General features: G+C 41.3%; 1 protein-coding gene across 2 annotated transcripts in view; it reads left to right on the top strand.

Moving 5' to 3' along the window:
- Positions 1-15,503, top strand: part of LOC106579838 (PDZ and LIM domain protein 2) — a 57,593-nt gene that overhangs the window by 354 nt on the left and 41,736 nt on the right. For both annotated transcript variants that reach the window (XM_014160099.3, XM_014160100.3), the window contains exon 2: positions 14,903-15,023. In XM_014160099.3, the coding sequence (XP_014015574.1) occupies positions 14,931-15,023 (93 nt within the window). In that variant the 5' untranslated portion in view covers positions 14,903-14,930. The remainder of the gene's footprint in view (positions 1-14,902; positions 15,024-15,503) is intronic.

Here is a 15,503-nt window from a genome sequence, read left to right as displayed (position 1 = left end):
TTTCTGTATGTCTCCCATTACCGGTCAATTCACACTAGGCTATAGGCTAGGGATCAATCGTTTGATTCAATTAGGCCTCAATTCACTTTATTTAGACAAACGATAAGAAATAATGTATCTGAATATATGCAATTTATGCTGGCCTATACCTACAAACGTTAGATACAAGTGTTCTTGTTGATGCTGTCAAATTGTCTGTACACCTTGGTTTGTGTAATTATTCGCTTGATTGCTAATTTAAGGCTCCGTTAACAGGCAGTCCATTTCTGATCTGTCCAATTAATGATCTGATTGGTCAAAAGACCAATTGATGAGAAAAGATCAGAATTGGGCTGCCTGTGTTAATGTAGCCACAGTGCCCCAAGCCATCTGAACCAGAACAATGTTTTGTGTATCTTGGATTTATACCCAAACTCACAACAGGCTTGACTGTGCCTGTCTCAGACCTCCACCCGTTGGATTGACCGAGATTTCTTAACTGTCACTGAAAAGAAGGAATAGTTGCCACCAGCATCATTTTAGATTTCATTGGCTGTGTTTACACAGGTGGCCTAATTTAGATATTTTGCCAATTCTTTGGTATATCTGATACCAATCTGATTGCTTTCCTAATGTGTAAATAGCAAAACACACAATCTACTATTGAGTTAAGATTTATATCCTACCAGTTATACTCCCACTGTATACTTTATACTCCCACCACACACACATTTTTGGGATAGAAAAACGCTTCAGTGTAAACTTAAATTACTTTACCCAGACAGAAAGTGTGTGTCATCTTTTTAAGAACTAGAAATCACCTAAATAAAATCTAGACAGTCAAGGAGATATGAAAATTCCCTAATGATGAATTTAGGAGTATTTTTGTCATGGCTGGATTACAGACAGGGCATGCAGGGTATATGCCCAGGGGCCCCGATTGGAGTCCCCATTGGTTTTGTTATGTTTGAGCATAAGAACACAGAAATAGTAATGGCAAAATGTAGTTGCAGGAAATTTGCTGGAAAACTGGCAATTTTTTTTCTCTGCTGGACTGATTTTTAAGGCGAACTCACAACCCCCTTCCCGTCTGCCACAATTACAACAACAAAAAAATACCACTCTAACACTGGTAGATTTAATTACTGGGCATTTTGAATGGGTGGGAAAAAGCTGGAAGTGTTTCCCAAAACTGTTGCTCTCAACCCAAGCCCCACTCAAACCCCCCCTGCCCCATTCCCCCTCCCTGCTGTTTGCACTGTACCTGTAACTCTCCATTGTGTTTGTTCGCTGCAACCTTTCATGTGCTTGCTGCCCCCAACTCCCCCCCTCTTGTTTTCAATTGTCTATTTCCTGATGGTTCTGCTGTTCTTAGTGTGCAGGGCCATAGCACAAACAGTTCACAGACAAACAGTCCAGGGACAAAACAGACCACAGTAATTTTGGACAAGTAGGAGCCTACATTTTTGGAGAATGTAGGACAGTAGCCATCTAATTTAAGCTGTTGTGGAAACAGTATATATATTTGGCCATTCCTCTTGTTTTTCTTTATATGAACAACACTAATGATGTTTGCTATAGGCTCTATTGTGTAGAGCTTTTCTCCTGAATCACAAGAAGCAACATGCATGAAGTTGCAGTTGTGGAGGAAGTTACACTCAGGTGGAGTATATATGATGAAAGCTTCACTGTTGCTTGTTCTCTTGTTTCGAGCATTGTGGTTTTCTTAGTTGCTGTCTTAGCTGAAACAGACGAGTGTCACTGGGTGACTGACTGGCTCATGTTGACATCCTTTAAATACTTAGACATTTCTATTGAATTGAAACATCAATTGCCATGTCTTTGTCTGTTTCTCCTCTCTGTAAGAGCTGTGTGTGTGTAACCACTGCCTGACATGGCTTTAGACTTTGAATGAGCTGCAGAGACTTGTCGTTGCAACAGGCTATTTAAAACGACGTGCATGTGATCAACTTGACAAAGCAGTGGTAAACTTTCCTGTGACTGCCTCAGTGGTTCAGAAGTCTTAAAATCAAATCTCGTACACAGATTTGCAGATGTTATTGCAGGTGCAGCGAAATGCTGATGTTTCTAGCTCCAACAGTGCAGTAATACCTAGAAACACATTAACAATACACACAGACCAATAAGAAATATGAAAATGAGCAATATCAGAATGAGCATTGTCAGTCTGGGATGGCATATATATATAACTCAGTTTTTCACAATTCCTGACATTTAATCCTAGTAAAAATTCCCTGTCTTAGGTCAGTTAGGATCACCACTTTATTTTAAGAATGTGAAATGTCAGAATAATAGTAGAGACAATTATTTATTTCAGCTTTTATTTCGTTCATCACATTCCCAGTGGGTCAGAAGTTAAATATACACTCAATTAGTATTTGGTAGCATTGCCTTTAAATTGTTTAACTTGGGTCAAACGTTTCGGGTAGCCTTCCACAAGCTTCCCACAATAAGTTGGGTGAATTTTGGCCCATTCCTCCTGACAGAGCTGGTGTAACTGAGTCAGGTTTGTAGGCCTCGTTGCTCGCACACCTTTTTCAGTTCTGCCCACAAGTTTTCTATAGGCTGAGGTCAGGGCTTTGTGATGGCCACTCCAATACCTTGACTTTGTTGTCCTTAAGCCATTTTGCCACTACTTTGGAAGTACGCTTGGGGTCATTGTCCATTTGGAAGACCCATTTGCAACCAAGCTTTAACTTCCTGACTGATGTCTTGAGATGTTGCTTTAAAATATCCACATAATTTTCCTCCTCATGATGCCATCTATTTTGTGAAGTGCACCAGTCCCTCATGCAGCAAAGCACCTCCACAACATGATGCTGCCACCCCGTGCTTCACGGTTGGGATGGTGTTCTTTGGCTTGCAAGTATCCCCATTTTTCCTCCAAATGTAACGATGGTCATTATGGCCAAACAGTTCTATTTTTGTTTCATCCCAGAGGACATTTCTCCAAAAAGTACTGTCTTTGTCCCCATGTGCAGTTGCAAACCGTTGTCTGGTTTATTTTATGGCGGTTTTGGAGCAGTGGCTTCTTCCTTGCTGAGCGGCTTTTCAGGTTATGTCGATGTAGGACTCGTTTTACTGTGGATATAGATACTCTTGTACCTGTCTCCTCCAGCATCTTCACAAGGTCTTTTGCTGCTGTTCTGGGATTATTTTTCACTTTTTGCACCACAATACGTTAATCTCTAGGAGACAGAACGCATCTCCTTCCTGAGCGGTATGACGGCTGCGTGGTCCCATGGTGTTTATACTTGCGTACTATTGTTTGTACAGATGAACGTGGTACCTTGAGGCATTTGGAAATTGCTCCTAAGGATGAACCAGATTTGTGGTAGTCCACAATTTGAGGTCTTGGCTGATTTTCTTTTGATTTTCCCATGATGTCAAGCAAAGAGGCACTGAGCTTGAAGGTAGGCCTTGAAATGCATCCACAGGTACACCTCCAATTGAGTCAAATGATGTCAATTAGCCTATCAGAAGTTTCTAAAGCCATGACATCATTTTCTGAAAATTTCCAAGCTATTTAAAGGCACAGTCAACTTAGTGTATGTAAACTTCTCACCCACTGGAGTTGTGATTACAGTGAAATAATCTGTCTGTTAACAATTGTTGGAAACATTTCTTGTGTCATGCACAAAGTAGATGTCCTAACCGACTTGCCAAAACTATAGTTTGTTAACAAGAAATTTGTGGAGTGGTTGAAAAACGAGTTTTAATGACTCCAACCTAAGTGTATGTATTCTTCTGACTTCAACTGTACATGCATACTACCGTTCAAATGTTTGGGGTCCCTTATAAATGTCCTTGTTTTTTGAAAGAAAAGCTCATTTTGTCAATTTTTAAAATAACATCAAATTGATCAGAAATACAGTGTAGACATTGTTAATGTTATAAATGACTTTTGTAGCTGGAAACGCGTACAGAGGCCCATTAGACGACTCTGAGATGCTGGCCTTATAGGCAGAGTTCCTTTGTCCAGTGTCTGTCTTCTTTTGCCCATCTTAATCTATTATTTTTATTGGCCAGTCTGAGGTACAGTGTTTACTTTGCACTCTGCCTTGGCCGCCTCTTCACTGTTGACGTTGAGACTGGTGTTTTGCGGGTACTATTTAATGAAGCTGCCAGGTGAGGACTTGTGAGGCATCTGTTTCTCAAACTAGACACTAATGTACTTATCCTCCTGCTCAGTTGTCCACTGGGGTCTCCCACTCCTCTTTCTATTCTGGTTAGACAGTTTACGCTGTTTTGTGAAGGGAGTAGTACACAGCTTCGTACGAGCTCTTCAGTTTCTTGGCAATTTCTCGCATGGAATAGCCTTCATTTCTCAGAACAAGAATAGACTGACGAGTTTCAGAAGAAATTTCTTTGTTTCTGACTATTTTGAGCCTGTAATTGAACCTACAAATGCTTATGCTCCATATACTCAACTTTTCTAAAGAAGGCCAGTTTTATTGCTTCTTTAATCAGAACAATAGTTTTCAACTGTGCTAACAATTGCATAATGGTTTTCTAATGATCAATTAGCCTTTTAAAATGATCAACTTGGATTACCTAACAACGTGCCATTGGAACACAGGAGTGATGGTTGCTGATAATAGGCCTCTGTATGCCTATGTAGATATTCCATAAAATAAAGCCTTTTCCAGCTACAGTAGTCATTTACAACATTAATTAACAATGTCTACACTGTATTTCTGATCATTTTGATGTTATTTTAATGGACAAAAATTGTGCTTCTCTTTCAAAAACAAGGACATTTCTAAGCTGAATCCATGGATTCAATTATTTCAATAACATCCGTTGCTGACGGGTGTAATAAAATCAAGCACACAGCAATGCAATCTCCATAGTCAAACATTGGCAGTAGAATGGCATGTACTGAAGTGCTCAGTGACTCAACGTGGCGCTGTCATAGGGTGTAAACTTTCCAACAAGTCAGTTTATCAATTTTCTGCCATACTAGAGCTGCCCTGGTCAAACTATAAGTGCTGTTATTGTGAAATGTCTTGGAGCAACAACGGCTCAGCCGCGAAGTGGTAGGCCACACAAGCACACAGAACAGAAGCACGTAGCGCGTAAAAAAAACGATCTGTCCTACCTACCGATTTCCAAACTGCCTCTGGAAGCAACATCAGCACAATAACTGTTCATCAGGAGCTTCATGAAATGGGTTTCCATGGCTGAGCAGCCGCATGCAAGCCTAAGATCACCATGCGCAATGCCAAGCGTCAGCTGGAGGGGTGTAAAGCTTGCCACCATTGGACTCTGGAGCAGTGGAAAAGCATTCTCTGGAGTGATGAATCATGCTTCACCATCTGGCAGTCAGGAGAACGTTACCTGTTTGAATAAATAGTGCTAACTGTAAAGTTTGGTGGAGGTGGAATAATGGTCTGGGGCTCTCATGGTTCGGGCTATGCCCCTTAGTTCCAGTGAAGGGAAATCTTAATGCTACAGCATACAATGGCGTTGTAGACAATTCTGTGCTTCCATATTTGTGGCAACAGTTTGGGGAAGGCCCTTTCCTGTTTCAGCATGACAATGCCCCCATGCATAAAGTGAGGTCCATACAGAAATGGGTTATCGAGATCGGTGTGGAAAAACTTCACTGGCCTGCACATAGCCCTGACCTCGAACCCATCGAACACCTTTGGGCTGAATTGGAACGCCGACTGTGAGCCAGGCCTGATCGCCCGACCTCATTAATGCTCTTGTGGCTGAATGGAAGCAAGTCCCCCCCCCCCCCCCCCAGCAATGTTCCAACATCTAATGGAAAGCCTTCCCAGAAGACTAGAGACTGTTATAACAGCAAAGGGGGAACCAACTCCCTATTAATGCCCATGATTCTGGAATGAGATGTTCGATAGATACCATGATTACATGAAATGGTGACATGCTAACCTCTCACCATTACAATAACTGGAGGTGTTAGCATTTAATTTTTTATTTTATTTTTGGGGGTGATATTTGTCCGAACTTCCTCAATCATAATTCACAATTAATTTATTCACAATTCATTCAGGACTATCCGTAATCATGGTAGCATCCACATTAACGTAAGTGTTTTAAAACATATTCTATTTTACCATTCATAAATATATTTGGCCACAAAATAATCTGAAATGCAAACAAACCAAATGCATCCAAAAAGTTTGTAGAGTCACAAGCCAGATGTAATCATTGCGTGCTAGTAATATGGGACCAAATACAAAATTGTTGACTACTTTTTAATGACTACAAATAATTAAATGTGTCCCAATACATTTGGTCCCTTTCAAAATGGGGGGGACTATTTACAAAAACTGCTTTAGTTTCTAAACGGTTCACCTGATTTGGATGACAATATTCTCAAATGAAGGCTACCAGTCGGCACTTTGACTCCTTAGTCACTGTATAACTTCAAAGCGCTGGAGTACAGAGCCAAAATAAGAAAAAATGCTGTCCCAATAATTACTGTGTGCACTGTGTATGGACAGTATAAAAATAGAAAAGGTGTGTACAGCAGTAGTTAATATGGTCTGTGTAGGGGATGTGGTGAGGGGGTCTGACTCCCTACAGCAATCTGTATAGTGATGACACCAGTAACATGATCCTCAGATGATGCTGCTGGGAAGGAGTGAGAAGTGGAGCCAGTGCACTCTGAAGCCACACAACTGACACAACCATGGCTACTGTACCAAGTACAGTAGTAACATTAGCTGCTAGCTATGTGGCATGGTGGTTTTTAGGATAGTATATAAAGAACCTTGATAAAATAATTATGTCCCTTGCGTAAAAGGTTAAATTCATAATGACATTGAAATTCCAGAGATGTATTGGAGATAAGTTAGGCTAAATATGAACACTGTCAAGTTTTCCTTTTTAATTAAGAGGGAGTAACCTGCAGCTCAGTATTAGATGGTAATATAGGTCTCACACAACCTAGGAAGATCTTAGTCACTCATCTCCCTTCAGAAACACCCCATTCTTTTCTTATCTATTCTGTTATTGTTTGATATGTCCTCATCACCTTAGTGATGGCAATTTTACTTGATGAAGTCACTGCGTGTGATTAGTGTTAGAATGTTGAGAATGTAATTCCACATTTAACACAGGGAGAGGCTTTCCATGGCATTCCTCTCTCTATTCAATGGGTGTGTGTCAGGGCAGGCGGCAGGACGGGTGTCCATCAGCCACAGTCCTCCTCACGAAAGGGAGTGTGCTTGAAAACATTACAGGACATCAGCAAGACAAGAACACTCACAAAGGCTATGGAAAGTTCAGAGGTAAATTGCCACAAGCGAGAGATTTCCATGTGTGAATCATACCCAGACCATTCTGCTTCAACCACAGCAATGGATCTGTGTGTTTCTCTGCATTAAAGTTCAGCCAGAAGCAAGTTGAGATGAAGTACATCTGCAGATTGAATCATGCCATTCCCTCTGCATTAGCACAAAAAAGTTCTGCTCCAATCAATTTTGTCACTGACTTCCAGGAAAAAGGCCTGTGTAAAACCTGGTTCTGTAGAAACCAGGGGGAAAGGTGAGGAGTGTGAGCTGAGCATGGTGCATAAACAGACATGTTCATATCCAGGCCTGGCATCTTCTCTGTGCTAGCCAACAAGACTCATCTTTAAAGCACATCAATCAGAATAGAGAAACCCTGCCATAATTGTGGTTTAGTGACGTGCACATGAAACCAGACTCACCCAAAGGTGTGTTAGCATTATCTTGCTATACTTACTTCTGCTAAATTGTAGATGATATCACAGACCTGTTTTAGCAGGACCCACACCCACTTTCACAATTACGTAGTTTTGAAGTGACGGTAAACAAAGAAGAATTCACAGGGAGGGATTACTTTAGACAAGTTTCATTGTGTCAAAGGTATGGCACTTGTGGTGGTGAATTGGTCTCCAGGTTACTCCCTCCCAAGCCCCAGACTCAGTGCCACCAGTGGACACTCCTGTATCTCACTCTACCAAGTTGACAGCAGTGACCCTCTCCTGCCCCTGTGTTATGTTGTGTACTAGGAAGCGTTTCCATGTTGTGTATAGAAGAGGCTAGTCGCTGAGTGTACAGTCGGTAACCCAGGCTTACCAGTGGCTAAAGCTAATTGATTTTAATCTGCCTGTCTGTTGAACACCGCTGGCACCATGCAGTGCGTGTTTGAGCAGTGAGGAACAGTCTGGAGTCCAACACCAGAATACTTGAGCTGTTCTGCTCTGTCCTGTGTGTGTGTCTCGTACCTTTACCCTGATGGGCTGCTCACTCAAAAACATGACAAGTGCCTGGGGGCTTTTTCATTTGAGTATGACAGTTTTAACTCTCCTCAGATGGATCATTCCCCACTTGAAACTGAATGCAGCCTTCACGTCTGTCTGTGCAGTTGATTTCCACAGCCTTTATCAAACTCATTATTGCTTCATTCACCTTTGACACCAAATTTCACAACTGAAACTCTGGATGATACTGCATATAAAGTGCAGATAAAATGTCCCTGGTATTTGGTAGGCAGGTGTAGCACAGCGGAAGTGAGGTATTTGATCACTGGACCTACCAGTTTATATTTCCTACTGTAAGTACACTTTAGTCATTTAGCAGACACTCTTATCCAGAGTGACTTACAGGAGCAATTAGGGTGCCTTGCTCAAGGACACATTGACAGATTTTTCACCTAGTCTGCTCAGGGATTCGAACCAGCAACCTTTGTTACTGGACCAACACTCTGTGGCCAATTAATAATGAACTTCTGGTTACCTGATGAGTGAAGACATGTGAGCCATATGTATTACTTCGTTACTTTAATTCCTCCCCGTAGTGTGGGTGCTTTTTATTGCACCGCCATTGCAGGGAGATGTCACCAGAATAAAATAATCCACCTTTTTTTTTTTTACCAACCGCAAAGCTGGTGTGATTTGGACTACTAACCCCTTTTAAACATTGTTTTAGAGCTAGACTTCTGGGTTGTACCATTTGGATTTGTCTTTTCCTTCAATATTAGTTTGTGTGATTTAACAGGGGCTGAGCTAGAGTGGTGTTTATGATACTTGGGCAGATCCCAAAGGGGCCCGGGGTCAGGTCTATTTACAAAAACGCCTGTAGAGTAGGCTTGGGCGGTATACTAGGATATTTGGAAATAGCCACAGTATGGTTTAATCTGTCACATTTATTTTTACTTAACAAAATATAAATAACATGCAACAATTTCAGATTTTACTGAGTTCATATAAGGAAATCGGTCACTTGAAATAACCCTATGGATTTAACATGATTGGGAATACAGATATGCATCTGTTGGTCATATATACCTTAAAAAAAATAGGTATGGGCATGGATCAGAAAACCAGTCACTATCTGGTGTGACCACCACTTGCCTCATGCAGCGCGACAAATCTCTTTCGCATAGAGTTGATCAGGCTGTTGATTGTGGAATGTTGTCCCACTCCTCTTCAATGACTGTGCGAAGTTTCTGGATATTGGTGGGAACTGGAACACAGTCGTACACGTCAATCCAGAGCATCCTAAACATGCTCAATGGGTGACATGTCTGGTGAGTATGGAAGAACTGGGACATTTTCAGCATCCAGGAATTGTGTACAAATCCTTGCGACATGCTGAAACATGAGGTGATGGCACGATATTTCTCTCTGTTCATTCAAAATGCAATTATGTTCATTGTCTGTCGCTTATGCCTGCCCATACTATAACCCCACCACCACCATGGTGCACTCTGTTCACAATGTTGACATCAGCAAACTGCATTTAGAAATTTGATGGCAATGCATCATTTTTTTCAAAAAATTACCTTTGTTTTTCATTGTAAGCTCCTTTACTTGTGTGGCTCCCAGCCAAGTAACGTTGTACTTCTGTTGTCATCTGATGACAATTAAGTTATTTTCTGCCGAATGTGTTGCAGTAATGTATTTTCTGTGATGGAAACTATAGTTGTACTTCACTGATCATTCAATTGAAGTTACAATTAAAAAGTTGACTTTCAATATAAAACGTGCCCCTGTCAATACACAGCTGGACTCACCTGCTCCTGCTTTCTCCTGTTGTGCTATTTACAAACTGACTGGTTCAACTGTTCTGGGGGCCTGCAGTAAGCTTCATAATATACGCTGAACAAAAATATAAACATGTAAAGTGTAGGTCCCATATTTCATGAGCAGAAATAAGCTCCCAAAAATGTTCCATACACACACAAAGCTTATTTCTCTCAAATGTTGTGCACACTTTTTTATTTTATTTTTATTTTTTACATCCCTGTTAGTTATTTCTCCTTTGCCAAGATAACCCATCCTCCTGACAGGTTTGGCATATCAAGAAATGTATTAAACAGCATGATCATTACACAGGTGCACCTTGTGCTGGGGACAATAAAAGGCCACTCTAAAATGCCACACAACACAATGCTATAGATGTCTCAAGTTGAGGGAGAGTGCAATTGGTGTGCTGACTGAAGGAATGTCTGCCAGAGCTGTTGCCAGAGAATTTAATGTTAATTTCTCTACCATAAGCTGTCTCCAACTTCGTTTTAGAGAATTTGGCAGTATGTTCAACCGGCCTCCCATCACAGTCCACGTGAAACCACGCCAGCTTAGGACCTCCACATCCAGCTTCTAAACCTGCGGGATAGTCTGAGACCAGCCACCCGGACAGCTGATGAAACTGTGGGTTTGCACAACTGAAGAATTTCTGCAGAAACTGTCTCGGGAAGCTTTTATGATGGAAAGAATGTAGCCAGCTACATTTCCTAATGTTTTGCTTAAAGTTAATCTTGCATTTTACTGGAGAAAAGTAGGCTGGCTACACCGAGAAAAGTAGCAACACTGATCACTACCGTCTGCTGATAGAATGCCCGTTCTTGAATTCTCATCTGAGTGAAGTGCATCAGAGGCACTGATGCGGAACAGAAATTACATTAAGAAGCATTTTAGAGCTGCGTTTAAAAAAAAAACGCAGCAAGATATTGCTTATGCATTTATTTTTTTCCTTAATGAAAAACAAATTATTCTGCATTAACGAGACACCTGAATTTAATTAGGTGAAGAGGCATAATATTGTTCACTTTTTGCCGTGTTTGAGAAGTCAAAGCCCTTTGGATGAGTTATCTGTACAGCTGCCACTGCGAACTTTTGATTTCCCTTTTTTATTTTTATTTTTTATTATTATTTTTTCTCCTCTGGATTGGTCCCTGTCTGCTTCTCCCCTATCTTTTCAGAGTAGTGATGCCCGTTTCCCTAGCGACGTCAGATGCAACAGACACCGCATCTACACGTGCTGCTCCAGAGCCAGTACTGTTCTTCCTTCAGTCATGTCTGTTTTGTAAATTTGCACAATGTCTCTCGTTTACATTCGCTTGTAAATGACCAACCTCGCCAAAAATCACATTCAGTAGCTCCTACCTATAGATGTATAACTTTGTGCTGGATTGTCTGTCTTTGCAATTTTGTTTATTTTCATTTTGTGCTCATTTGCATATTTAGCTTGAAGCCTCCAGAAATGTGCTAATTTTGTTAACATTCTGGTAAGACTGCCAACGTTTCTTTTTTGTATTTTTGGCACCCCCGTGTGTACTAAGCCGGTAATGCCATAACTCTCGGAATGAAAGGACAGTATGAAGATATGAAAGTCTGAATACCGCCCAACCCTATTGTAGAGTCTGAATGATTTTGCGCTACAAACTATTAAAAGCTACTTATGGAAAGCTGAGACCCAGTGTCTAAAACTGTTATAAGCTTATAGTTGCTGTCACAAACTCAAAACTCCACACAGTTGTCACTGACTAGTTGGATATTCATTTCCCATTCAGCAAACAATATCTGTACTTACTGCATTCCTATAAATTCCTTTTTATCAGGTTTTTGCTTTGGCGGCCCTTATTTGTTTTGACATTTGTCAATAAAACTCTTGAATGCAGCTGTTTTTATAGCATTTTATTTTCGACTTGTAGCCCTGGTTGTCCTAAACATTTAAATGGTAAACACTTCATTGTGTGGCTAAATATAAGGGCTGGACATGCAGATAAATGAAAAGCCGAATATTTTTTTTTTATTTTATTTTTTTATTATTACAAAAAGATATACTTGGGTCTCTGGAGTGATGGGGTTAACACCTGAAGTGTGACTATATTACTGTAATGATCTGTTTACCAACAACTGAATTTCAGGTCAATAGCTCACGTTCACCTCAACTGATCTGACAGACTATACCAATAGCTAACAGTTATGACCCTTACTCTGCCAATAGCAAGCAGTTTTACAGAGAAGTCGTTCCATTAACACTGAATTAGCGCTGTGCCTTGTTGATAATGGCTCCAGTGGAGAGCTGCTGATCCTGGTCCGTCGGACTAATTGAACAGCCCAGAGGCTGGGAACCTTAGTGTCTGTCCCCAGGGATTACAGCAGGAACAACAGCAGGGGCCTCGGCTGTTTCTCATGGCCACAGCAATTAAGGCTGTAAATGATGGCGAGCCTGGTAACCCCACTAACTGCCTGACTGTGCTAATGACTGGGTTGGTTAGTGCTGCTTGTCCCAAAACCTTGTGGAATGTACACAGCTGTAGATGGCTGAAACAGGCCAGTTTAAGGAGGGAGCGATGTCCCAGATCCTGACTGGGTTCACTGTCTGCTATGCTTCTGCCTGGGTGGCTGTGGAACCAGCCTTGGCTCCTAAAGATAGATGACCACCTCAATTGTAGCACTATGGTATATGGAATTAGACAGATCATATTTACAGGAATATTTATGACCAGGGACGACATCCATGTGCGTTGTTCATTGTCCTGCTAGACATAAGATTAGGAAGGTTGCCACGTGGTGTGCCAAGGTTCAGATACTGATATGTCCAAGTATGTTTCATTTCAAATTCCTACATACACAGTAATGCTATATAGTTGCATAACGACTTCCGAATCCAGAATTGGGAAATGTCAGCCTTTTGATGTAGGATTTGTCAGCATTTTGTTTCTGGGTCAAACCTGTTTAGTCACAAGTCCACTCCAACTCTCTGTGGCTGTATACAGAACAGATTTCAACAGGGACTTGAACACAATAACTTCCTAATTACACAAGACAAGTATTTGCAAGACTGAGCATGCTTTTCTATATTTAACTCGATGTTATGCAATTTAGGTTGCTGTCAGTTAAGTGAAGTTGAATTCATTGAGCCCTCCACTGGTGATTTTTGGCATTTTAAATCTTGGTGTGGCAAGCTCCCCCAAAAAATGTTGCTGCATGCCAGCAAAGGCACTACACAACAATGCATGAATTGCACTATAATGGTGACAAACGGTGCCCACAAACTGTTAGGGCCTACATAAAGCTGTCCCAGCAGCAGAGCTTTCTTTTCAGCACCATGGAATGAATCCTTAAAACCGTTACACCTGGCTGTCAGTGGAGTCTTGTCTGGGAGTGAAACAGTTCATTCAGCCTCATTTACTGCCTTTTACGACGGACGTAGTCAATATAACTATTTGTTATTTTTAAAATGTACAGCGACCGAATTCAGAACATGGGTCATTCTTACAGTACTCTCCCTGTACACCAAGTTCGAACCGTAGGATAAATAAAGGGGGCATATAAGCAGACAATGAATGCTCTTAGAATATTCAATGATTACATTTCTCTAAAACAGGCTATAGGCTACATGTGCACCACCAAGTCAAACAGTAGGCCATGTTATGAGGGGGGGACACATTTATTAGGGTGAAGCACATGGACTACTAACAGCTTACGACACAACATACACTTAGTGTTACTTTCTTATTTGCAGTATACAGATCTCCCTGGCATAATACATAATTTATGCAGCAGCATTCAAGACATTTTTGGACTCGCCTTGTTGTACTGTGCTCAATTGAACAGGAAGGTGGCACGGCGGTCCTTCTTGAGGGCACATTTTGTCATCAAAGTCTGGCGTTCTCTGGATTCATGGTGCTTTCAAGTCAACTTGGAACCTGGAAAAAAAACTTTGTCGAATCAAGACGTCAGTGATCTTCAGGTCGAAGCTGTAGAAAGAGGCCCGAGTTCCCAACTTGGAATTCCAAGTTGGATGACCGTTCAAAGCATATTCCCAGACGGGGCTAAGTAACAAACTTTCCCAGGATATAGACATGTCTTATGGGCAGAAAGTTTAAATTCTTGTTGATCTAACTGCACTGTCCAATTTACAGTAGCTATTACGGTGAAAAAATACCATTCTATTGTTTGAGTGCATAACAACAAACTTATGGCAACTGGTTTGATACATTCACTTATATTCAATGTACTTATATTCTATAATATTGCTCTGATTTGTCATCCTGAGGGTCCCAGAGATAAAATGTAGCATAGTTTTATATTAATGTAGGCCCTGGGTTCTAAAGTTTGAACCCCTGCTGTTTCTCAACACAGCATGAATTACATAGGAGAGGGAGCTGTCACTATCTCAACATGAACACATGTGCAAATGATAAACACTACAGTAATGTTGTGCATGAGAAAGGCATGGCGTTATAGGGGCCAATTGTAATCTGTACCCATTGGATGCATTGACATACTGTAAAACACACACTTCCTAAGGGAAAGGGCAGCATCCTGTGCTATGATCCCTTTTAAAATAAGATGGAAATAAGTCCATGGTGAGAGAATAAATTCGGTGTCTGTGGATCTGCTGAACAAATGTTTGACTTGATTTGTATCCTGTGGTATCATACCACATTTTGCTATGTTATAAATAAAAAATTAAAAAATTCATAAGGATATTTTAAGGATTTATTGAAACTGCTGGTTTGCAGGAACTTCAACAATGTCAGTCATGTGCCTTTTTGGGTTTCGAATTCCTTCCATTCCTTTTAGATGTGGTTACACAATGTTATGTTAAGTGGAAGTCAGGTGACAGCAGTTCTCACGTCTCCTCTCTCTCTCGGGTTTGAACAGGCAGTAGGTGGCAACCTCTGGTCACGTGATGTCGCTGACAGTGAACCTGATTGGTCCGTCTCCATGGGGGTTTAGAATATACGGAGGAAGGGACTTCAAGAAGGCGATAACCATTTCCAAGGTAATTGCTAATGGCCTTACTGCTAGTCTGTCTCACCCTATCCTCTGTAAGCAAAACATGGCATGCCAACTCAACTTCCTCAGTCTCTGCTGTACTTCTCTGCTCCTCTCATTGTTTATCTTCATTGGCTGCCTTCTACCTGTTTCCTTGACTACTGTATTTAGTCAGATTGGAATGAAAGCTACATCAGGAGGAAACCGGGGGGGGGGGGGGTGCTGCTGAGTGTCAGACCACTGTGTGTGCACGTTGTTTTTCTATTCTTGATTTTCCAAGAGGAGGAAGTAACAGGAAGAAGGAGCTGTAGAAGGGAAGACATTAGCATAGAGTTCTCCAACTCTGAAAACAAATCAGAAAATCCAGGGCAGACTCCCTGCCACAGCCACTCTGAAACCCAGGGCAGACTGCTCCCTGCCTGCCACAGCCACTCTGAAACCCAGGGCAGACTGCTCCCTGCCTGCCACAGCCACTCTGAAACCCAGG

Source organism: Salmo salar, chromosome 20, assembly GCF_965601325.2.
Source record: "Salmo salar chromosome 20, fSalSal1, whole genome shotgun sequence".
Taxonomy (NCBI): Eukaryota; Metazoa; Chordata; class Actinopteri; order Salmoniformes; family Salmonidae; genus Salmo; species Salmo salar.
Note: the sequence above shows the minus strand (reverse complement) of the source record. Positions and strands in the feature narration are given on the sequence as shown.